At 44.9% G+C, this 25,871-nt stretch overlaps 2 protein-coding genes across 2 annotated transcripts; one reads left to right on the forward strand and one right to left on the reverse strand.

Annotated features, from left to right (window-relative positions):
- The first annotated feature begins 7,243 nt into the window (after window positions 1-7,243).
- On the forward strand, window positions 7,244-11,223 carry LOC123155833 (aspartyl protease APCB1). Its single transcript, XM_044573979.1, has 9 exons — window positions 7,244-7,874; window positions 8,664-8,781; window positions 8,926-9,149; window positions 9,252-9,488; window positions 9,946-10,099; window positions 10,183-10,265; window positions 10,402-10,516; window positions 10,608-10,680; window positions 10,770-11,223. The coding sequence occupies exons 1-9, from the start codon at window positions 7,495-7,497 to the stop codon at window positions 10,910-10,912; spliced, it is 1,527 nt and encodes a 508-aa protein (XP_044429914.1). The 5' UTR covers window positions 7,244-7,494; the 3' UTR covers window positions 10,913-11,223.
- Window positions 11,224-11,560: 337 nt separating this feature from the next.
- LOC123155832 (aluminum-activated malate transporter 4) lies at window positions 11,561-16,176 on the reverse strand. Its single transcript, XM_044573978.1, has 6 exons — window positions 15,438-16,176; window positions 13,913-14,050; window positions 13,549-13,818; window positions 12,822-12,958; window positions 12,585-12,731; window positions 11,561-12,501 (listed from the first exon to the last, which is right to left on the reverse strand). Exons 1-6 carry the CDS (start codon window positions 15,829-15,831, stop codon window positions 11,824-11,826), a joined length of 1,764 nt encoding a protein of 587 aa, XP_044429913.1. The 5' UTR covers window positions 15,832-16,176; the 3' UTR covers window positions 11,561-11,823.
- Window positions 16,177-25,871: the final 9,695 nt, after the last annotated feature.

Here is a 25,871-nt window from a genome sequence, read left to right on the forward strand (position 1 = left end):
CGCTCTCCTCCTGGGGGCTGTTGTGGAGCTCTCCGACCTCCTCCGCTCGCAGGTCACTTTCTTCGGGTGAAAGCCCAGGACCTGTGGTGCAGGACCAGACGATGGCGTGATACGTCGCTTCCCCTCGTGAGGGCGTCGTCTTGAAGACCGTGATTCCCTGCGTGCTTTCCCGGAGCTGGACTTGCACGACATCGCGGCGGGTGGCCGGCGATGCGCCCAGAGGTGGAGCGGTGTTTCCTCCTCCGCATCGAAGACGGCAGATCTCGGCGGCATGGTGTAGCGGAGACTCGGCGTGCGTGCAGGGAGGAGGTGGCTGTCTGGCATCATGGTGGCGTCGATGGCAGAGTGGCCTGACAAGGTATAAGCCTCAATATCTGCTCTGAAGACAGACCTGTGGAAGATGGCGGCGACGACACATGTGAGTGCGTCAGACCGGTTTGTGCCCCAGACCCGGTATGTGGCTCGGCTGGGGCTTCCGGCTTTTGATGATAGGTTTAGATGAGTGGTCTGGGTATTTGGCCCAGCTAGCATCACTTCGTCATATGGATAGGAGTAGTGGCATATGTTGCCAAGATGGCGGATTGAGGCATATTGTTGTAATAGTTTGTAAGGTCCTCGAGAATAATCAATAAAGTGGCCGCATGCATCTCCTAGATGCAGAGGCCGGGGGGTCATCCTCCTTTTCTAAAAAAAAAATATAAACTTAGTCATAGCCTAATCCCACTTATGCATGTCGCAAACAGAGCCAGCCTAGATGCATGTAGGATAGGACCAGCTAAACTACTGGTGATTATGGACCAAAACCCTGCATGACGTTTTAGTATGAAGGCTGCCAGCCTTATCTGTTGAAACTATAGGTATAGGTGTCGTCTGCACTTGCTCCACTGGGATACAAACATTGTCCAATAATACGTAGTAGTAGTTTTCTTCTACCTATGCCTTACTTAACCATTGCCAAAAAAAGGCCACAAATTGGCATCAGCTCTTGTCCCTTTCTATTTCAGGCCAAGCACGCTATCCCATAAATGTTACCTAGAGTCTGCAATATTTTTACAGGTAAGAACAGAGTTGGTGAGCATATACTATGTAATCAAAGAGTTATATACCTAGGGGAGGGGTCAGTACCATTGCTCATTACTTAAACAACTAATAGCATACTAATTTAAATTGCAGGATCATAACCGAGGCTGTGACTTCTGCTTCAGCAGCTAGGCAAGTGATGAAAATTTACGAAAAGGTTGGAGTAGCTGAAATTTTTCCTAAGATCGTAAAAATGTTAATAAGAGTTTGGAATGGACGAAAGTTTCCTTATAAAATCTAGTGCAAATGGTTCCTAAGAAAAAACCCATAATCACCTCTCGAACAACTCATGGAGGAAAAGATTCCTAAGGATTAAAATCTTTGAAAATATTTTGAATCAGAAGAGACCCTTATAAGGCTGGGGGGAAATGATTACATGGCCTCTTTTGTTCAAAGGAATTTCATAGGGATTTTATAGAAATTATTTTTTAGTTTTTCTTCTATGTAGCATGTTTGGTTTGTATGCATAGAGATCAGTGGCGAATCTAGCAGGGGCGCTTCGACAGGCTCGAGCCCCCCCCCCCCCCCCCCCCCCCCCCTAGAAATTGGAAAAGAGAAATTACTAGTATTCGTATAAAAAAATTACCTTATTTGGGCTAAAGAATTGAGAGTTTTTGACTTTTTCTACACACAATTAACTTTGAGCCCGCAATTCCATGGGAAAATTTCCATGGAGTTCGACCTCTTTGGAATTTTTCGCATCTACGCTGTCTGAAAACGAGGGACCGACGATGATTGGGCCAGCTAACCGTGTATTATACACGGTCGTCTGCTCAGGACTTAGTTTAGATTTGAACCTAGTCATAGCCTAATCCCACTTATGCAAGTGGCAAACAGAGCCAGCCAACATGCATGCATACAGGATAGGACCAGCTAAACTGCTGGTGGTTATGGACCAAAACCCTGCATGATGTTTAGTATGGTGGCTGCCTGCCTTATCTGCCGAAAGTATACGTGTCTGTCTGCACTTGCTCTACTGGGATACAGCCACTGTCTTATAATAGTAATTTCTTCTACCTATGCCTTATTTAATCACTGCCTAAAAACTCAGAAATTGGGCATCGGCTCTTGGCCCTTTCTGTTTCAGGTTAAGCATGCTATCCCATAAATGTTACTACCTAGAGTCTGTAATTTTTTACAGGCCACGAAGACCAGGACAAACACTAGTGGCACTCTGGAGGTTACACAGTTTTTTAGCATTTCCATTGTGTTTATCAAATGTCCCACTAAAATAGTTTGTCAAACCTCTGTTCTTCGAATTTCCATTGCATCTTAGCATTTCCATTTGTGGAGTAGCATTTTAAATAGAGAAGACCTTTGCTTATTGTACGAGTTCCGCCGATCAGGTAATGGCCTTCCCCAGAAGAACAGAGATGTGGGTTGCCACCTTTTGTGCGCGTAACTGGGGCAAGTACCACTGCTAATTAAATCGATGAGGTTCTTTGAGCATAAATCAAGTAGTTTGGATTCTCTCCATGGAGCTTGGAATTTTATCAGATGGAACAAATTTACAGTCGCCAGAATACCCTCTTTTTTCTCGCAAAAAAAAAAGAATGCCCTCTTTTTTCTAGTAGTATTTGCAACACTTTCACAATAGCCAAAATACTCATGTCCTTCGATTTCATCTACTCCCTCCGTTTCATAATATAAGAACGTTTTTGGCACTATGCTCTTGTATTATAGGACGGAGGGAGTAGTAATCATCCTAGGGGGAGACCATTGCCTTCCCCAGAAGAACATTTAGGTCTGAACGCACACACGCACACCCTACCCTTATGAGCACCTTCGAAAGACTGAGCCGGTATATCATCTTGAAATTTACGAAGTCAATAAATCCAGGAATAAATGCGAGCACCGGGATTTGAACCCTGATGGACTGGGGATACCACAGTCCCTCTAACCATCCAACCACAGGTTGGTTCGCAGTTGCTACCTGTTCTGTGAGCATGTACTACTTATGTAACCAAAGGAGTATTGCTGGTCAGGACCATTTCGCATTACTTGGCCAATCAACATAATTCTAATTAAATCGCTGGGATCATAAACGAGTCTAGGCAAGCTGCAATCAGATCGTCGTTTGGGTCCTTGCAGGTGTTAACTCAGCTGGCTGCCGCCTTCACCACAAGCGAGCTGAAAGCCGGCGAACCAACCGAATCTTGTTCAGATGGAGCAAACGTCAGAAGCCCGAGTAGTATATGCAGACTGCGGACCAAATAGGTTTTTCCCCTTTCTTTGGCCTGCGCATTTTTGGTTGGACAGGCAGGCAGTGATATTCTGAATATAATGCTCAACTACAAAGATCGAAACAACAGTTTTCTCCCTTTTTCGAAAAGAGATGGGAACATGTATGCATATATAAGTGCCACAGAGACAGAACCATCATAAAGAGATCCCTACCAACCAGAGCCTCAGAACGGAAAGCGGAGCCCTAGAAAGCTCGAAAACCACCGCGCAACGATCAAAAAGCCGAAAAACGGAAGCAGACGGCGCACCAAGCAGCCGGTGTTCGTCTGCAGCAGCAGCGGCAGGGCACAGTAGGCAGTCACCTACTGTTTGGTGCGGCAGGACCGGCCCGGCCGTTCGCTGTTCGGCGTAGCATATGCTTGGCCGCTCCCGGGGGCATGGCGGTACAACTCCGGTTCTTCCTCTGCGTCGTCCTTGTCGTGGAGATCAGTGGGAGCAGGCCGCGCCTTCGATCTCCAGATTCCACTCTTGTCTGTCGACCAGTAGCATAACTGCATTTGTCGCTGCCGTCGTACAGACGCGGCCCGATCTGGGCAACGGGCCAAAACGAAGACGATGATTCTCTTCTCGTATGCCTGGGCTTTGGGCGTGCAAGAAGTATCTGTACTACATGCAGAATCTGACGTGATGTAACGTACTATTAACTGACAGTAATAGCAGAGTACTCCTACGTGCCTTTGCAGCTCCACTCTCGCTAGCAATGTAGGAGTACTCACCGACGACGAGATTCATCATCAACTTGTTTGTAATGGCCACCGACGAATCCATCCCGTCTGCACGATCGACCAAACCCTGCTTTATTTGGTGAGAGAGGGTTAAGGCGTCAGCGTTGGATCGTTAGCGGGGCGGGAGAAAAATGATCCGCGCGCGCTTTGCGTTGGTTGCTGCTGCTGTGTGCAGTCCTGGAGCCATGCGGGTTGGTTGATTCCGCGGCACTCAAAGGCGCTCCCTGAAGCTGACCGTGCAGCCGCCATCTCCCTCCGTTTGTGCGTGTCTATGGTCAAGCGCAATAATTCGTCGACGCTGCTGCTGCTGCCGCCGCCGCCTGAGTGTGATCCCTCTCGTGTCGCTTGTGGTGCTTGCGTCCTACGAGATTGCCTGCGACGCCTTTGGGTTCGGATCGACCGAGCAGATTGGACAGGTTTAATTTGGCAGATGTATCAAATATACCTCCCTGCAGTTGCACAAGCATAGATAGTCGACCAGCTGGCGATGTACAACATGGAACAGATTGCATAGGTGCGGAAATTACCCATGATCCAAAATGGTGCAAACATTCTGAGTACATTAGTTGTTCCGCACTTCCGGGATGGGTCGTGCCATCTATGGCTATGTATCGATCATGTCGTCTTCGGTGTTGTACCTTCTTTCTTAATGGACTATATGCAATTCCCATGCATGGCTTCAAAAAAAAGTACATAATCAATACTCCATCCAGAGCCACCTTTGCAGTGCTTCGATTATGAAATATTTATGGTTTTGGCAATTAAGGATTGGAGTTTACAGGCCAAATGTAGAATAGTCAAAGTACTAGTACTAAAAATAGACTTGATCACATTCGTAACTAACTCCGACCACCTTTGCAATGTTTTTTTTTAATTATGCATTCGTAACGAAAACACACAAAAGAGAATGGGCATATATAGTGGTACAAAGCACAAACCGCAGCTAAACTAACTTGCAATAGAAAAAACAGGGTCGCTAGCCGCTAATAATGATGGGTTAACTGATGCTACTACGTTGCTTAGGACCCAAACCTTAACTAAACAATCGGACTAGCTAGCTACCTACCTAGCTACAAAAAATCACCCTCTACGAACCAAACCTAAAGCTTCCACGCCTTATTTAACCCCCCTCGATCCAACCAATTTGTGTGCAAGAAAGTCCAACCCCATCCTCCTGCATGGCTACTACTACCACAGCATATCCAATCATGCAATCAACCATCTACGGCTACGCTTGTGTCTCAAAAACCTAAAATAAAAAATCAACCATGTACGCATGTCGGCTTACATACGCGTATGCGCCCCCTTACCACGACCAAGAAAGGAAGAAAACGCATTGATCATCACAGGGGAGGGGATGCTGCCAAGTGCACGCCAAGTTGCAAGGAACTTTTGTACCACCCCCTGGAATTGACACCTGAGAAAGAGGCGTGTGAGTCCACAAACCCACGGTTTCCCGGGGGATGAAGAAGAAATATATTCCACCTTGGGAAATCTACGACGTGTGGGTGTGCGAGCGGACGAACGCGTTGGGGAGGCGCCATGGTCAAGGCCCTGTCGCTGTGCCACCAACTGCGCAGCACGACCCCAAGTACGTATGGACAAGCCCCGGGTAATTACAAGCCGCCACGACGAAGGACAGGAGCCAATGATATGGACAGCCAGGACAGGCAACGTACGTACGTAGGAGAATCAACGGCTCTTCCCTCTCAAATAACAGTGGTGTGGTGTGATCGTCTCAGGTTCCGATGTTCCCGGATTATAGGACGCAGAAACTCGTATACAGTGACTGACATACCCGAATTATACGGACATGAAAATCAGCAAAAATTCGTAGTGGTTAGGCACTTCCGTATATTCTAAGAAAAATCGCAACAAAAAACAACCGAATCGTCGTATTAATGTCGAGGGGACCAAAAAATGATTTTCCAAATAACATAGCTAATGCGCAATTATAGTTGAATTTGCAGAATGAAGCGAGTATATTGTGTGAGTTATTAAAACTCAATCCGCAGGAATCTGGCTAAATTAAAGTTGTAATTATGGCATTTACTTGGTATAGAAGTGAAAGTTGTAGAAAAAATGGAATTAAAAAAAGAGAACGAAATCACACTGTTTACTTCCACCTTTACAGTGGGGCACCAATGGAAGGAGAGCTGCAGCAGCAAGGTCCGCCTCTATAGGACCGGCACAGCCGTCCTCGCCGCCGAGCTCCGGAGGGGGGAGGAGCTGGAGGACTCCGTCGCATCATCGTCTGCGTCTCCGGGTCCGGGGCACAACATGTGTAGTGTTTGATGAAATGCTCGAGAGAGAAAAGGCTTGAGAAAGGAGTGTTGATGATAACATTTGGGCCCGCATTCAACTTAACGGTCAATCAAACGGGCGGGCCACGGGTGTCATAATCGGCATCAATTTGAGCCGAACGGTAGCCAGTGTTTCCTTGCAGCAAATTATACTCAAGTCGGTAGGCATCAGCCAAGCAAAACAACGTGGTAGTTTTAAAAAACCATGGCCCAAATTGTGGTAGTAGTTTTTTTTGCTAGTTACTTTGAGTTTTTACTAGTTAAGATAAAAGAAAGTGTCACGGACGCACAAGTAGGAGGATGAAAGTTGGAATTCACCTCGGTCGACACTTGTACCACACACTCCAGCGGTCATCCACCACTCCACCACCCCGGTCGACACGCCACAGCGGGAGTGCGTGCGTGCGTGCGGCCTCCAGATCAACAACAACAACAACACAGACGCGGCCACGCTTGCAGGAGAGCGCCAACGACAAGGACCGCCGGCCTCGCCTCACTGGCACCAACATGCAGCATACGTAGGACAGCCCAGCGCCTTGCTGCTGCTGGTGCTGCAAACTTCACTTTACTACTCCCTCCGGTCCTTTTTACTTTGCATATTAGGTTTGTCCGAAGTCAATTTAATCCAACTTTGACCAAGGTTATATAAAAAATTATAGACATTCACATAACAACACCAATATCATTAGATTCATCTTAGAATATATTTTCATATTATATTTATTAGATATTATAGATGCTAATAATTTTAAATATAAATTTGGTCAAACTTAGCAAAGTTTGACTTTCGCCAAATCCAATGTGCAAAGTAAAAAAAACCGGAGGGAGTACCTTCCAATTCCGCCCTCCTCTTCTTGAGAAGAGGTCAACCCAAGCGGGCATGGCTCAAGCCCAGTCGCACAACACAACCCGCGCGCACACTTGCAACAATCAAACCCGCAGCCGCAGCCCAGCCGGCGAGCGAGCCATAATATACCAAACCCAAACCAAGCACTTCACAACCCAACAACCAGCATCGCATCATCGCCTTCCACGAGTCGCGCGCTCCTTGCCTTCCTTCGTGTCCACCACCATCTTCTCCTCCCTCGCTTCGCTTGCATAGAAGCCTAGGACTATCTATCTCTCTACGGGCCTCGCCGGAGATGTCAGCCTCGCCGTTGCTGTCGGCGGAGGAGACGACGCCGCCGTTGCATGGCGTCGTCGTGATCGCCCTCCCGGACCACGCCGACGACGGGGGCCGGGACGCGTTGCCCAGGAGCGAGGCGGCGGCGCCGGCGGTGATGAGACGGGCGTGGAGGCTGCTGCGCCTGGCCACGGCGCCGCTCGTGGTGCTCGCGGCGTTCGCGGTGGCGGCGCACTGCTACGGCCTCTACTCCTTCCCCTTCTCCGGGGAGGAGGACTGGAAATGGGGCGAGGGGCGCGCCTCATCCTTCCTGCTGCCGCTGCACCCCAAGCCCAAGGCCGCCAGCGCCGGCGCCGGCGTCAAGGCGGAGGACTCGACCACGGCCGTGCTGCCGGAGAGGTGCGTGCGTGCGACGAGCCGAGCCGGCGCAGGAATTCGAATCCCTTTCGCCTAAAGGCACAATTTGCTCCTTTCCGCCGTTTGGATTCTTTTTGTATCCTACGACGAAAGGAAGTTTGTTTCTTGGCCTTGGGTTGGTTGATTCCGTGCGCATTTGGTTCTTGTCTTCTTGGAGTTTCTCAGTCGCATTTTCCAGGGACTTCGGTTGGATCACCATCTTTGTCACTTTAACCTGAATCTGTTTAGATAACTTCTCATCTTCATTCTGGATTCCTTTTTTTTCGCAGATTAGTGTGTCTTTTTTCTGGTACACTGCATGTTTGCAAATTGGACAGCACGAATATTCTATTAAAAAAACATATATTTTTCATGAATAATAGTTTCACATGAATGACCTGTCAAAAAAAAGCACGTGAATGAGTTGAACCCTTCCTTGCATGAATTTGTCAAAGGTAACCAACTGGCCCAACAGGGATTTGTTCTTTGGAATGTTGCATTTCTGTCCTGTCAGGCCTGCTGGGTCATAAGCATAATTGACCGTCGACATATTAAAATAAGAATACAAGCCTGTATTTAGATATAGGCATGTCGCTAGTAGTATACACCAACAAGCAAAGACTTACACCGTCGACCTCTCAAAGTCAACATTTTGGTGTTCAGATCAATCTTTCTGTTCGCATGATTCATCTTTGACAAAGTCCTGTTCTTCGATTCTGTTGCCTATTAAGAATACAGTGCAATTTTCAGTACTAACATGGCATTGTTCTTCTTCTGATTGTTAATATGCAGGCAGTACTTCACTTCCATAAACATTGGCAATCCTGCAAGGCCCTATTTTCTTGATATTGATACAGGGAGTGCACTCACATGGATCCAGTGTGATGCACCCTGCACAAATTGCACAAAGGTGGGTATCATTTTCAGCCACATTTCATCTCGTGATAAGAACTCGGCCACGCAATTTCTGTGGATATCTTGGTTCCAGTGTTCCATCATGAGCCTGATTTTCAAAATTCACAGCGTTCCTGATTGGCTTCTTATCTTGTTACAGGGACCTCATCCTTTATACAAGCCCGCGAAAGAAAACATGGTTCTCCCCAGGGATTCACTTTGTGAGGAATTGCAAGGCAACCAAAATTACTGTGACACCTGCAAACAATGTGAATATGAGATCGCCTATGCGGACCGAAGCTCATCTGCCGGAGTTCTTGCGAGGGATAACATAAAGCTGATCACCGCAGACGGTGAGAGGGCAAACATGGACTTTGTCTTCGGGTACGGCACGACTTCTCCGATAACCAAACCTGTTCAATGTTCAGAGATGGGTGGTGATGTCTGTACACTAACAAACTGCCCATTTTGTGTACCATCTGTTAGGTGTGCACATGATCAACAAGGAAAGCTTCTGGACTCACCAGCAAGTACTGATGGGATCCTTGGCCTCAGCAATGGGGCAATGAGCCTCCCTACCCAGCTAGCCAAGCAAAGGATCATTTCCAACGTTTTCGGCCATTGCATCGCCACGGATCCCAGCAGTAGTGGCTACATGTTTCTCGGTGATGATTACGTTCCCAGATGGGGAATGACATGGGTTCCCGTCCGTAACGGTCCAGAGTGAGTCTCCCCCCTCCTTTGCCTGAAGATTATTCTCACATGCGGCTATCATTTCTCCCATGAATATCATGGTACCCCACATCGTCTTCGGCAGGATACGGCATGCCCTGCTTGCGGCAAATCTTCAAGAAATCTTAACCAATTCCTGTCGCTCTCAGGACTCAAACTGCAAATGGAAACTTTGCCCAACTGCTCCGCAATGTTGCTTTGTTCTTTACTTCTTTCTGATATTTGCGTCGCCTCCACAAATAAAGTGACCCCCTTTTTTCAGCAGCCGTAGCAATTGATATCACATTACACCGTCGAACTAGATTATATCCATGCACTATGCTGTGACACAGATTTCCTTTACCATGCATAAAAACATTGCGCTTCTTGTGATCTGTTATATGAAAATTCACTTTGTTGAGGTTAGACCGCGTATCTGACTGCAGTTCTGCATTTTGTGTACTGTCAGGGACGTGTACAGCACGGTAGTACAGAAAGTGAACTATGGAGGTCAGGAGCTTAATGTGCGAGAGCAGGCTGGGAAGCTGACTCAAGTGATCTTCGACAGCGGGAGCTCATACACTTATTTTCCACATGAAATATACACAAGCCTGATTGCTTCCGTGAGTTTTGGCATTGACTCTCCATCAGATGAAATGGGTTCAGTTCCATCCTTATACCTGACTATGATTTTGCAATTCAACAGCTTGAAGCGGTCTCTCCAGGCTTTGTACGCGATGAATCAGATCAAACGCTGCCTTTCTGCATGAAGCCTAATTTTACAGTGAGGTAATGTGATGGAAATCTGTTGGTAGTTAAAACACTGTTTGCTTCTTGATCATCGCAAGGGATGTAGAATTAACAACTTCACATTTCATTAGAAATAACCCTGCCCTTTCTCTAAATGACACTGAGCATTTTTCAGGTCTGTGGATGATGTGAAGCAACTGTTCAAGCCCTTGCTCCTGCATTTCAGCAAAGCATGGCTTGTGATCCCAAGAATGTTCGTAATTTCTCCCGAGAACTACTTGATCATCAGCGTAAGTTCACAGGCACCCCCAGCAATCACTTCAACCTCATTTCCTCTACGGAGTTCATCACCATCATACTTTTCCTGTGCCTCATTTTCAGGACAAGGGCAATGTCTGCCTAGGGGTGCTTGATGGAACTGAGATTGGCCACAGCTCAACAATAGTAATTGGAGGTAGCGACCGGTCGTTTGTGTGCCACATTTCCATGGCTTCACTAACCATCTCTGTCAAGCTCACCTTTCTCCCCCTTTGCTTGTTGCAGATGTTTCCCTCCGTGGGAAGTTGGTTGCGTATGACAACGACGGGAATCAGATCGGATGGGCTCAGTCAGACTGCAGCAGACCACAGAAAGCAAGCAGGGTTCCATTCTTCCTTTCGAGAGCATTGCTCGGTCAACTTCTTTAAATGGCACAGACAGATGATCACCCCGTGTTCGCCTGACCATGCGCTCACCTTTTCGACGCGCAATTCTGCGACCGAAGCTGCCATAATCATATAATGGATGTAGTTAAACAAGGGATATAGGGAAACCAAATTGGAAGAAAGGTGAATAGATATAGCCAGTACCTGTAATTTTTCTCTGCTGTATATACACCAAAGAAGCAGAACTCTGCATATCTGTGGATATGCTGTAGAGTATATCTCATCCACTTGTAAGACTAAGTGGTGAAGCATATCAATTTCAAATGAGTAGCAGTTATGTGATTTCTGATTTATTTGTTTTGTATTTCTTTCCAATATACATGAGTTTTTTTTTTTTTGGTTGGTGGAATATCGCGTGAAGGCTACACACAATGTTTAACTCAAGCAACATAAGTCTCATGTCCAAACAATGCCCAAACAAACCACACCAACACATGGAAAGCAACCCCACACCTTTGAGCAGAGTGCAACAAAGCATAGAAATGCATTAAAAGCAAGCTCACAACAAAAGCATTATGGTGACTCATGAGCAAACTAAAACACAGCTACCTTCCCATCATCAGGTAGGTCAGGAAACATCTCTCTTGCACACATTATACATGACATCGAGCTGCGCGTGCAACTACCAACTATCCAAGAGTAACATGTTATTTACAGAGTGCTTCAACATGTTAACATTAGAAATACAAGGTTCAACAATGTTACCATATTGATCAACTTAGTGGCGGCAAACAGGAGCTCCATTAGCAACGCACCCCGGCAATGTTTTCATTGCACACACACGAGTTTTGTATTATACACATGTCATCGTCCAAAATTATTAAACAAACTGGATCACAAGAGTGAGTGGCAAGGTTTCCAGGTGGAGGGACCTTGCAGCGTCATCGTCGATGTCAACTCTTCAGCCCAACAGATCTGCATATTTTGGCGAGAACCCCGCCATCATCCACGCTAACTGCAGCAGGCTCCTCCACAGGGTCCTTGAAATTAGCCTTCTCACTCAGCTCCTCAAATGCGTTAACAACATTCTGTAGCCGGGCAACAAACTCGATTAGGAGCGAGGCAAATGTGGCCAAGGACAAGGCACTTGCACTTTCATATGTTTTTGACTCCTCGTCTTCAAGCGGCAAGTTTGGATGGAATGATCTTCGGGCAGGCCAGGATAGTAACGTCTTGTAACCGTCTATAGTAGCTGATGAATCATATCGGCTAAGAAACGAAGCAGCAGCAAAGCTCTTATAATGCTGAGCCGCAGTTTGATCAGCAATGGTAGGCTCCGTCACTTCGTTCTTATTCTCTTTTGCCACCGCGCTGTTGCCATTTATGGCATCTTTTATTCCTTCAGCTCGCTTGCTAGTGTCCCATCTTTCAGTGTTCACCAGAAGATATGACTTCTCATCAATCTTTTTTTGCAACTCTTCAGCTGCCAAGTGAACTTCCAGTAGAATATCTGAAGACCTCAACTTGGTCATTGTCTTAACATTGTCTCCAAGCTCGCGCAACACCTTAGCGCCTTCTCTGCCCACTCTATGAATTTCTGAAATGAAAACCCTTCTGCTTTCTGGCGGTGCCTGCAATTAAAATCAAATATACGTTTGCTTAGGTATTAAATGCAGAACTTCAACAGGTTGTCGAGTAAAATAAATTAGCAAACCTGAATTTCTGAAAGAATGCAACCATGCAATGCCATGACTGCAAAGGAACAGTGCCTCAATGCTCCACCAACTTTAGTGAAGCCCTTCCAAGGATAGTTCCTCGTTTTGTACGGACCATGGGGCGGTTCCCATATAGCAAAACCTAGCTAGAGCACATACAAAAGAACCGAGTCAGAATTGACAGAAAAGGCAAGATAACCCAAATAGAAGTGTTAGCTTTAGAGCAAAAATTGAACCAGGGTTTCCTCTTGTGCTGACGCCTCGACAGCTGCCCTGTACCCACTATATAGAGGATCATCAGAAGCTTGATATACAAGAATTTTTGAAGGGATCCTTTCATACTCCATGCATTTCAGATATCCATCGACACAGCCTAGAGTGAACAGCCAAATTGTCAATAAAGGCATATAAATCAGATGTATACTAGTGTAAAGCCCGCCCTTTGCTGCGGGTATTACTAAAGTTTTTAGTGAGTCTATTTTGAAATATTTATATGTAAAATTTGCATGTTTAAGCACTGAGTTGCAAAATCCAAACGTTGTTGAAGTGCATAAACCAACTGAAATGTCAAATTTTGGTACATTGGTTTTCTGCCACAGTTAAGCAATCTTAATTGTCGCATCCTTTGGAAAGTTACAAACTGAGACATCTTAATTGTCTTTCCACAAAGAGACATCCTTTCACCAAGGGATGTGTCTTTTAACCAAAGGACGTGAGTGTCCCAACTGCCAAGATCTAACGGACTTGATTGATCCTGGATATAATCCAGCGACTGTTCTTTTAGAGTGATGTGGCTTAATGTGGATGCTACATTAGGAGACATTTTTAGAATAAAGAGGGATATACCCTACGGCATTGCAATGACACAACAACTAATATTTTCTAACTTTTGTTAGCAACGTATAGTTGACAAATACTGTGATTCTAAGCATCATTATATTAAGAGTGGGGGTGGGGTATTACCTTCTAAGGATTTTGCAACACCAGCAAAATTCTTTGCAATCAAACTGTGCAAATCCTCTCCAGCCCAGATTGGGTAAATGCCTATATTGATTCCCAGACTGACAGCAGCACCAAGAGCAATCAATACAAATCTACTTACAGCCGTATCAGTGAACTTCCCTGTGTTGTACCCAGAGACCATGACATAAACGAATGTCAACAAGAATACACGAAATCCATATTCATAAGGCTTCATTGTTGGGTGTAGCTTTGCCAAGTTTGTCATAAAACCTAGCAGTCAAAAACATAAAAGTAGAGGCGTACAAATTAGATACACTTGTATAAAATGCACCAGGAAATGATCGCAGCATGCCCCAATGCTTACCAACAGTAAAGATGCTTATAATAAGGATCACTTCTTCCAATGCACCCAAGTTTTTGGACAATTCGGCAACTGCTAGAGCAAGCCCTCCTGCAGTAAGAGTTCCTAAACCCCTATTGAAACCTTTGCTCAATGTTGCACCTGCATAATGGCGGACCAGGTTACTGAAGGGGGATGCCTATTATTTGCAGGTGTACAAACACAGAGCACCATATTGAGACCGAGGTAAGACAGAGTGATAAATAACTGATGTTTTATGTATTGAAATGGTATTTTGAAGACCAGAAAATTCACATGAGAAAGAAACAGTCTTCAGTAAATGCTAACTACTGCACGTCAGCCATGTTACGAACTGCATGTGCGAGTGTGCATCTGTGTGAGTTCTACAATCGGTACTACAATGAAGGGTTCCAATCATTCAACTAGAATCTCTAGTAACAGAGGTTAGCGGTACTTTCAAACACTCATTGTGAAAAGTTTACAAAATACAACTAGGTAAAAAGAAAAACATAACCACTTCATATACGGAGCCAAACACCTCATTGAGCAGGCTAAGGAACAAACATGCAAACCATGAAGCCAACGATATAAAATTCAAAAATACCACTACCATTATGATTGACTTCCGCATCACAATGATATTATGGAAGACCAGCAAGCAACATCCCAGGAAATAAAAATACCAGTTGAGAACTACAGGTGCCTTTTGGTCAAATACTAGTAGTTTGTCTTCAGAACAACATTCATTTCTTTAGTCATATGTGTTTCTACCATTCCGTATAGTAAGTTCTACAACAGGCCCAAGATCAACGTGGTCCCAAGTAAAATCTCCAGCAATAAAATTTAGCGGTGCTTTCCATCGCCCATAGATAAACTAATGAAGTTTTCTTAAAGAAAAGGCAACTAGATCACTTTCTAAGTGGTGGCCCAGAGCCTAAACAATACAGCAAAGACAGAATCTACCGGCGATCGGTACATAAATTATAGGAACACCGCTGCATTAATCTACCTATCAACAAGGTCATCTCTGGTTTCGATAGTAGCGTGCACGTTTCTTGCATCACCAGCAATAATGGAAGGTCAATTGACAGGACCTGATGGAAGACAAATTCTCTGTGTCCCTTAGCAGTGAAATATCTCACTCTAAATGATGTGATACAGACTTCTCTTTTTGATTGAGAGGCTGTTGACATAGACTTTACACTCCTCAAATCTAAGCCTGCCGGGTTCGCGTGTTCTTCACTGCAACAGCAACTTTCTGATCCGCAAATCTTGATCAGAATCGCACGGCAAAATGTTTACCCTCAGTTAAAATCACCATGCTCAAGTCATTGACGCATGGAGACATAAAATGGGCACACGACAGAGGCCTAAATTTAGCATTACGACATCAAGTCACGGGGAATGTTGAAGAAAGTCAAGGAGTTTTCCCTTTCCCCGAGACCTCGAACCAAGAACGGCACAGCACAGAAACCGTCGCAATGGAACGGGGAAAATGGCAGAGGAGCGGCGTGGACTGGCGCCTTACCGATGCTGAACTCGAAGACGACGACGACGGTGAGGATGGCCCAGACGGAGTGGCTGACGATGTCGCGCGGCTCGCGGAGGAAGACGAGGAAGGAGATGAGGGCGAGCGCGAGGCCGACCTTGGCCGCGAAGACGGGCTTCCGGCGGTCGGCCCGCGCGAACGCCCACATCTCGGCCACCCCGTCGCAGAGCGCGCCCCACGCCCCCGCCACGGCGGCGCCGGCGCGCCGGAGCAGCCCCTGCTTGGGCCCCCCGTCGCCGCCGGCCTGGGAGCCGGGCAGGCTCCACGCAGACGAGAGCAGCGGGACGTCCCCCCGCGCCCCACGCTGGTCCTCGAGCGTCGACCACAGCGACCCCAGCTGCGCCGGCGGCACGCCCGCCGCGCCCGCGGCCATGGCCGGATGGATCTGCGAGAGCTTCTGGAAGGGTGCCGCGCGCGCGTGGGTTCGGATTTCAGGGTGCGCAGTGTTGCTTTCGGCCTTTCCTGGTCGGCTGCGCCCGCGTGTCGCGCTCTCCGCTATATGGATGGACTCTGGTCAGCCGTGGCGTCACCCCGGCGGCTGCCGCGCGACGCGAAAAGCTGCGGAGCCGGGGAAGGGACGGGAGGAAAGCGCCATGGGTGGCAAAAGGCCGCATTTTTATATGGCGGGATGGAATCCAGCGAGCGGCTGGCCGCCGTGCGATGCGATCCGCATCCGCTGCGAGAGGTGCAAGGCCACGCAGGGCAGAATTGATCCGTCCCTTTCTTGTGATCCGGGCGCGCGTGGGGTTGAGCCGTCCTTGTGCCCCGTTGTCGGATTGGTCGGTCTGATCTGAAGAATTCTTTTTCTTTTAAAAGATGATCCGAAGAATTATTGCTGCGTTGCTACTACTAGTTCAACGTAGGTCACGGATTGGTTCTTCCTGCCTTTTGGTTTTGGACCTCTTTTTTTTGCTGGTTTTGTGATGCCAATTGCTGTTTGGGATCTGCCCCCTTTCGATTCCTCTGTCAAAGGGATATTTCAATACATTTAGTACTAGTAACAATTTATTAGTCAATGGGAAATTTTCTTGTAATGTCCTTTCGATCATAGAAATAGGTTGTACAAAAAGAGGTAATTGCACCAGGATACAACAACTTTGGAGAATATAATGAACACCAACATTCAAAGAAAACTTCTGTGGGTTTGGAGGTTTTAAAAAAATCGGAAAAAAAACATGAGATGTTAAGAGGGTGATGGTTTATTGTCATGAAAAATTCCAACTTGAAGCGCATTACAAGATATTCAGCAATTAATAGTAGCATTACTGTTCGGCACCGTTCACTATGCTGTTTTGTTATTTTTATAGCTCACATCCCATAATATATTTGAACTTGAAATTTTGTTTGGCAACAAAACATCACCCTCTTAACGTCCCATGTTCTTTTGAGATTGTTTTGAAACTTCATCTTTTCTACATGGTTTTCACCGTTTTTCACTGAATATTGGTTTCCATGTGATATTCTCCCCCCAACAACTTGTACGATGGGTTATTTCGTAATTGGTGCGTGTTGAGACTATCCCTTTTGTAATGTCTATTATAACGTGAATTTTGAACGAGGCTATGTACTATGAATAGAGTGATGCACTGCTACAAATTATGGTTTTTGTAGCTTATGTTATATGGATCTACTCATCTACTGGTTCATTTTATGATGCTTTTTTTTATTGTGATTATGTTTCAAAGATGTTGTTTTATTGCTCCAGTTATGTGTTAATTGTTGACCTTTTTTCTTCTTATACACATATAGTTGAAATGATTTGTCATTGTTCAAATTATGTTGAAATGACGATGCTTTAATGCTCGAATTATTAGTGAAGTGTCGAAATGTCTTTTAAATATTGTATTGGTACCAAAAACTTCATTGATGCAACATACCTTCGATACAGGTGATGTCTACTACACAACCTTCTTCTTGTAGACTCGTGTTGGGCCTCTAAGCGCAGAGTTTTGTAGGACAGTAGCAAATTTCCCTCAAGTGGATGATCTAAGGTTTATCAAACGTGGGAGGCGTAGGATGAAGATGGTCTCTCTCAAACAACCCTGCAACCAAATAACAAAGAGTCTCTTGTATCCCCAACACACCCAATACAATGGTAAATTGTATAGGTGCACTAGTTCGGCAAAAAGATAGTGATACAAGCGTAATATGGATAGTAGATATAGGTTTTTATAATCTGAAAAATATAAAAACAGCAAGGTAACTAGTAACAAAAGTGAGCAAAAACGGTATTGCAATGCTTGAAAACAAGGCCTAGGGTTCATACTTTCACTAGTGCAAGTTCTCTCGACAATGATAACATAATTGGATCATATAACAATCCCTCAACGTGCAACAAAGAGTCACTCCAAAGTCACTAATAGCGAAGAACAACCGAAGAGATTATTGTAGGGTACGAAACCACCTCAAAGTTATTCTTTCCGATCAATCCATTGGGCTTCCTATAAGTGTCACAAACAGCCCTAGAGTTAGTAGTAAAATAACACCTTAAGACACACATCAACCAAAACCCTAATATCACCTAGATACTTTAATGTCACCACAAGTATCCGCGGGTTTGACTATATGATATGCACCACACAATCTCAGATTCATCTATTCAAACCAACACAAAGAACTTCAAAGAGTGCCCCAAAGTTTCTACCTGAGAGTCAAGACGAAAACATGTGTCAACCCCTATGCATAAGTTCACAAGGTCACATAACCCGCAAGTTGATCACCAAAACATACATCAAGTGGATCACGTGAATATCCCATTGTCACCACAGATAAGCACATGCAAGACATACATCAAGTGTTCTCAAAACCTTAAAGACTCAATCCGATAAGATAACTTCAAAGGGAAAACTCAATCCATTACAAGAAGGTAGAGGGGGAGAAACATCATAAGATCCAACTATAGTAGCAAAGCTCGCGGTACCTCAAGATCGTGCCAAATCAAGAACATGAGAGAGAGAGAGAGATCAAACACATAGCTACTGGTACATACCCTCAGCCCCGAGGGTGAACTACTCCTTCCTCGTCATGGAGAGCGCCGGGATGATGAAGATGGCCACCGGTGATGATTCCCCTGAAGGAAATATGCCCTAGAGGCAATAATAAAGTTGTTATTTTATATTTCCTTATTCATGATAAATGTTTATTATTCATGCTAGAATTGTATTAACCGAAACTTGATACATGTGTGAATACATAGACAAAACATCGTGTCCTTAGTATGCCTCTACTAGACTAGCTCGTTGATCAAAGATGGTTAAGTTTCCTAGCCATGGACATGAGTTGTCATTTGATAAATGGGATCACAACATTAGTGGAATGATGTGATGGACAAGACACATCCATTAGCTTAGCATAACGATCGTTCGTTTTTATTGCTACTGCTTTCTTCATGTCAAATATATATTCCTCCGACTATGAGATTATGCAACTCCCGGACACCGGAGGAATACCTTGTGTGTTATCAAACGGCACAACGTAACTGGGTGATAATAAAGATGCTCTACAGGTATCTCTGAAGGTGTTTGTTCGGTTAGCATAGATCGAGATTAGGATTTGTCACTCCGAGTATCGGAGAGGTATCTCTGGGCCCTCTCGGTAATGCACATCATATGAAGCCTTGCAAGCAATGTGACTAATGAGTTAGTTACGGGATGATGCACTACAGAACGAGTAAAGAGACTTGCCGGCAACGAGATTGAACTAGGTATGAAGATACCGACGATCGAATCTCGAGCAAGTAACGTACCGATGACAAAGGGAATAATGTATGTTGACATTATGGTTCGACTGATAAAGATCTTCGTAGAATATGTAGGAACCAATATGAGCATCCAGGTCCCGCTATTGGTTATTGACCAGAGAGGTGTCTCGGTCATGTCTACATAGTTCTCGAACCCGTAGGGTCCGCACGCTTAACATTCGATGACGATATGTGTTATATGAGTTATGCGTTTTGGTGACCGAAGGTTGTTCGGAGTTTTGTAGCTTATTTATAATAATTAAAGAGAATAACAGAGTTTTTTGCAATAATACCATGGTGCGACGTTGAAGGCGAGAAAGGACGTGCGAGCGAGCGATGACCGAGCCAGAGGGAAATCAACTAGGGGAGTTGCGGGGGTTGCAACGGTGTTTGGAGTAGTTGTGGACCAAATGCTATGAAAATATAATCTAAACCGACCGAAATAAATGCCTACACAAATTAATCCAAGGTTGGAGTGCCCCTCACAATGTAAATAGCCCCGGCTTTGCGAGGGATGGAGAGGTAGCTTCAATGCGTGGAAGATACAACGTGAGAAAGTGAGGTCAATCGAGAGACATATAGATAGAGAGACAAAGTAAGTGTGGTCCGACATTCATTGAACAGATATATATGCTCTGGAGAGATATTGTCCGATTGAGCCTTTGGCAAGGGTGAGGGCTGTAAGATAGAGCTTGGGAGATGATCCAGTCACAGACGTGTAGATATATTTTGTGCGTGGGAGGAAGCAAGGTCAATCGATCACATAGCGGCATCGTGCGATCGAAAGTGTGAGACGGGTTGGAGAGAGTGACCTAGATAGACAATGTGCGCGAGAGAGTATACAATGTGAATAGGTCGAATTGGGCTCAAACATGGTGATATATCGTTTTTGTCCGAGAAAGAGCGAGGTCAATCGAGACATACAAAGAGAGAGAGAGATAGGGAGAGAGAGAGAGAGAGAGAGAGAGAGAGAGAGAGAGATTGAGCGAGCATGGCCCGCCATGAGGTCGAAGAGTGGGGGCGGCTTGGATGGACTGACCTAGATAGACAATCTGCGTGAGAGAGTATAGAGAGTATCGATCGAGGCCCGAGCAGGGAGATATATCATTTGTGTGTGAAAGAAAACGAGGTTAAACGAGACTCAGATAAAGAGAGCGAGATTGAGCGAGTGTGGCCCGCCGTGCAAAAGAAAGAGTGAGACAGTCTCGAGGGAGTGACCTAGATAGACAATGTGCGTGCGTGTGCACGAGAGGTTGGGGAGCTAGATAGGAAATGCATGTATGTAGCGCGAGAGGGTGAGAGGGAGAGGGAGAGGGGGAGAGAGAGAGCTCGGCATGGGGTGCAATGGCGGGTGTGTGAGGTAAATACATTTGGTACAGAGTGGAAAAGGGGGGTGTGTAGTTGAGAGAGTTAAAGATCGAAACATGGAGAGAAAGAATGAACGTGTGTTGGAAACCGATAGCTTCCTAAGGTGGTTAGGAGAGGAAGATTGACCGATACAGAAAGTATGTAGCGTGTGTGTGTGGGGGGGGGAGGGGGGCTAAAAACAATATTTGAATGTAGATAGTACGACACTTAATATTGATGTTTCAATTCGGTGTACATTGTAAGATTTGAACTGAGGACCATGCATATGGGTAATTATTTCGAATTCGTGCCATAATAGGTTTCGAAAAGTTGACATTGACTTGATTTGTTGTGCTATTTTATAGGTCATATGTTTGAATCCATCCAAAAGTTTACTCACTACCATGGTGTTCATCATATACATATGAATTTGTATTAAAAAAAGTAGCATGGATACAGTGAAATGTGAAATCCACGTTAGAATTGGAGATCGATGCGTGACACACACTCTAATTCAAATAACTAATTATGTGACACACACACTCCAATCCATGTTAGCGTGGATACCGTTTCGATTTTTTTTCAAATAACTCCTCATTAATTAATTTATAGTACTCCCTCTGTTCACTTTTATAAGACCTTGAAGACATTTCAGACAATGTGCAAAATAGTTCATTTTAAGTTGTCTGAAACGACTTACAAAAGTGAACGGAGGGAGTATCTCGTTTCGAATGACTAATTATTGCAAGGAAAACACGGGCATGGTAATAATACATATTTGTTTGCAAATGAAAGAAGATTCATTTGCCTTCTCAAATGTAGGCACACCAGGCAGACCAGGGTCGTGTTGTGGTGGTCGCGTGTGTCGGATGGACGCGTAGCACCCAGCCACCCAGCCCCTCCCTCCGTCCCCCCTCCCCCCCCCCCAAAAGGACGACGACAAAATAAGTTCGCGCTTCCACGTTTCGGATTGAAATATCTGGCGGCCCCAATTCCAGCCTTGCAAAATCTCCCTCCTCCACCGTCCCCTTCCGCGCCCAGATTGCTCAAATCCCTAATTCGCCACCAACCCAAGAAAAGTTTGAATCGCCCCTCGTCTCATCTCTTTCCCCACCTTTGTGCCAGACGTCGACGTCGAAGACGACGGTCGCGCTTCACCACCGCACCGGAGCTACCTCGTCTACGCCCTCGTCCACCGCACCGGGTGGTCCACCGACAACGTCGGCCGCCGCAACCGACGTGCCTCACAGACACCGACTTCCACCGCATTAGGTGCGCTTCACCGATGCCGTCTCCCAGCTCACCGGGGCTACTTCATCGAGCACATCATCGCACCTCCGCCCCCAAGGTCGTTGGGGCTTCACCAACAGTCTCGTCCACCGCATCATAGCGCTCCGCTGCCACTCAAGATCTGCATCCGTGCGCGGCCAGCCAACGCCAACGCATCACCCTCAACGGCTCTTAAGTGACCATCACTCTAGCTAGGCGAGCATGCCCAAACGCCGGCCCAAACTATGTATCCACATATCACTCCCTTATGCACTGTTCCGATGATGTTTGGATATCCTTTCACTGCTCTCTTATCTTACACGCCTATGCAACTCTGACTTTAACTCTTATTTCTTTTGGAGATATCATCTGAAACAAGCAAATTCATTTTTTAGCGAAGCATGACGGCACTACGGGATCTGGTACACATCATGCACACCCGTATAACCTTGTAAGTATTTGTCCTCCGGTACAACAGCAAGGTCGATTCCTCTTATACCAACCATTCGCCGTGTCAAAAATGCAGAGGGGGATACAAGGAGCACAAGGCCTGCACATCCAAGCAAGTGGTAACATGGACTTGTACATGGAACATCCCAAGCGCAAGCAGAGCTGCAGTAAGCCTGTACAACGAGCTAGCGTAAGTCCCTGCATTTCATTTAATTCGTACTGGCATTCGTGTATCATTTGTGTGTAGTGGCGGATCCACGAATTCAAGTTACTAGGGGTGAACATTTAACTTAAAAAATACGAAGGCACTTGCACTCCGAAAATCAACATAACTTGAGAAATGTGAAGCTACATGCACTTTGAAAACCAGCTAATGATCCAAAGTAGTTCCGATTATAAACACTAAATGATACAAGTACCAAAAACACAAAATGCAACATGGTGTACAAGGACTACAAACATGGTCTGTACCTGCTTGAATTATTCATTCTCTGGCTGAAAATATCAAAGTGTAATTGCACCTATAACCAGTGCGCAAACTGCATATCAATATATCTATCCTGCACAAGTATGCCAATAGTTTCAAACAACATATTAGAAAATTATGTATGCTATGTTGTCATGATACAGGGACTTTGTGGTAGATGGCATCGACGTTTCCTCAAGCCATGAAAATGCACTATAATTTGCTTGTCATCAATGCCTGCAAATCTTTATGTCTCTCTCAACATAGCAGATCATCATTAGACACTAAATCCTTCAATGGGAGCTTGCAAAATGCTTGCATTAGATCCCTCATTAGACACTATATGTTCATCACCAGGAGCATGTAAAATGTTTGCATCAAATCCTTCATTAGCAGTTTGTTCATTAGACACTTCAGGCTCAAGAACGACATGAGCTTGTATGTTTGCACTGGAAACTTGATTAGATACATTAGATTCAGTCAGTTCAGTATTGATTGGGGGAGTTATAAAATAAGTAGAAATTGGTTTCATTTTCTCATAGATTCCCTACATACAAGCAGTTTTACAACACCGCCAGGTTTAACTATTGGCCAGAAATTGAAGAGTTGAATTAGATATAATCAGGGATGTGATGTACCTGCTCGTTGCGCATGCTACTCTTGCAAGCTATGACTGTCCGTTTGCGCAAGCTCGATGCCATGCCCGTGTTGCCGCCGCTGCCTCCCACGCAGGCTACACCCAGGGTTGGATCTTCATCTTCTTGTTCTTCCGTTCGTTTGAAGCCCGGCGACCGCCCTCCAACGAGGGCGCGAGGAAGTGTTGTGGGTCTGTCCAACGGAGGCTAGGTTAGGAGCAAACCAGACTGGAGGCTGGAGCAAATGAATTGGGATTTTTCGTGTTGTCGATCAATATGGGAGGCGCTTGTTTGGGTCGCGAGCCTGCTATAGGGCCTGCCTTGTACTTATGTTATTGGCCCATCCAAATTGAAACATTTTTCTTCATTTTTTACATTGCCTGCTCGTGCGTTGGGACGAACAAAACTAGCCTGGGCCAACCTGGACGACTCAAACTAGGTGCACACTTTCCAGCCACCCGAGGCGGCCGCCCGTACCAGCCCCTATGGTGGCGTTGCCCCTTTTTGCGTGTATGATTGGGGTAGTGAAAAATATTCCAGTGGCGCTTTTGATTTACCCACAGAATGTTTGAATTGCTTTTTCTATGAACTGAGTTCGCCAATAATGTGAAGGATGCCAGTCTTTTCATCCTATTGTAGATTGCTTAGATCTCGATATGCCAAAAGTAATCGCATGAAATATACAGTTAAAGCCAGTGTGATGTGTGTGGTTACAACTAGTCTGACTACATGTTCTCATATAAGATATCAAGGATGCACCATCTTACCAGATTAACCATCTGACTAACCAATGCAGTGTGGGAAGAAAGAAGTATTGGGACTGCATATCAAAGCAATTGATGCCATGGACTCCTTCGTATAACCTTGTAAGCGAAAAAGAAGTTGCAGTGTACCTGTACAAAGGACTAGCGTAAGTTCAGTTACCTGCTTCTCGGAATTTTCGTTAGCCACTTATTGCAAAATTGTTCAATTACGTTGCTTGGCTTAATTTAGTTTGCTACTGATTATATAATGCCATAGCCTGTTAATCCTATTATAGACTGCGCCTATCTATGTGTTCGATACTTACTGTTAAAAATACATGTTTGCCTGAACTTAAATAGCTACTTGTTTGTTTAACTGATTTGCTACTGCAACAACGGGTTAGAATGATGTTAATAACTACTTTTCAGCATCCAATTGGAACTCTTCAATTCCTTGTTTGTTTAACTGGTTTGCTGTTATAACTTACAGTTGAGATGTTTTGCTAACTTCAACTTTTCTGAATCAAATCGGAACTTTAATGGCAAAATAGGTTAGCTCAAGATCAAAGAGCGAGGTCCCCATGGACGTTGTATCATCCCACAATAGTGGCACCGGCCCAATCGTGCATTATGAATTGCTAACTACTGAGACTCTAGAGGCTAAACTAGTGGTAGAAAGAGATTCTGCTTCTGCACTTAGAGATCAAGTTGACATGTTGAGGAAGCAAACAACACAATCACAAGCAGTACTCAAGACAACCATTAAATATTTGGTGGATTTCAAAATGAAGCAAGCTGAGACTGACCACATTGTTAAGGTCCTGAAGGAGAAAAGGAAATTAAATTCCCACTTGGTAAATCATAGGTGAAATGTTCTTTCCATCATTGAGTAATCTTTGTGTTGTTTGTTCATGTAATCAATCAAACCATTTGTTTTAGAGATCATGTAATAATTGTTTTTTATTTTTATTTTGGTTTGTAATTTTATTTGAGCACAAGTCTGTATTAATTGATAAGACTCGGAGACATTTCATTTTCATTGTTGTGCCAGACTTACAAATATGCCAATCGGGCTGAATGTGCATTCAGCAATAATAGTAGTATAGATGGACCATAAGTGGCACGCATAGGAAAAGGCCAAGATATTGTAGTAGCTTGGCTAAAAAAGGATGTTGTTGTAGCAAAAAAAAGTACAGCGGCCTGGCTTATGTATGTTAGTTGATATTATTGATCCATATACTCTATAAGTGTTTATATGTCTGTTAGTTCTGTACATTCTTGGTTGATTGACTCGGTATTTGAATCTTGATACATCGCTTCTGTACATATCTAAATGGGAGTACACATTATGTTGCGTGTGACATTTGAGTTGGACATGAAGTGTTCCAAATATTCGAATTCACCTTAAACTGGATTCTAGCTTCTGAATTTGAGTATCGGCATTTGTAAACCATATTCATATATGACAGTGGAATACATCTTTGTCGTCCTTTTGAAGATATATAAAAACACATAGAATGATATATAAATATTCGTATAGGAATACAAAATGGATTCTAATTTAGTTGCCAGGGTAAACGTGGATGCTTATTGTCCCAAAATTCGAAAGAAGCGGCAAAATGTCCACTCCCACGTCGGCTGCTTGAAGCCAAGTGTTTGGGAGATGGAAATTACTGTCTATCCATTACACGGACAATCCATCGGCCCGATTTCCACTACTCTAAATAGGGGTAGGTTAGTAACTTCAATTAGACATGACACGAC

Source organism: Triticum aestivum, chromosome 7B, assembly GCF_018294505.1.
Source record: "Triticum aestivum cultivar Chinese Spring chromosome 7B, IWGSC CS RefSeq v2.1, whole genome shotgun sequence".
Lineage (NCBI taxonomy): Eukaryota > Viridiplantae > Streptophyta > Magnoliopsida > Poales > Poaceae > Triticum > Triticum aestivum.

Coding starts and splice junctions, on each gene's coding strand:
- LOC123155832 (XM_044573978.1), bottom strand. CDS start 15,831: ATGGCCGCGGGCGCGGCGGGCGTGCCGCCGGCGCAGCTGGGGTCGCTG. Junction 14,051..15,437: donor CGTCTTCGAGTTCAGCATCG/GTAAGGCGCCAG, acceptor GCCATTATGCAG/GTGCAACATTGAGCAAAGGT. Junction 12,732..12,821: donor CAGCACAAGAGGAAACCCTG/GTTCAATTTTTG, acceptor TATGTGCTCTAG/CTAGGTTTTGCTATATGGGA.
- LOC123155833 (XM_044573979.1), top strand. CDS start 7,495: ATGTCAGCCTCGCCGTTGCTGTCGGCGGAGGAGACGACGCCGCCGTTG. Junction 7,875..8,663: donor ACGGCCGTGCTGCCGGAGAG/GTGCGTGCGTGC, acceptor GTTAATATGCAG/GCAGTACTTCACTTCCATAA. Junction 8,782..8,925: donor CCTGCACAAATTGCACAAAG/GTGGGTATCATT, acceptor ATCTTGTTACAG/GGACCTCATCCTTTATACAA.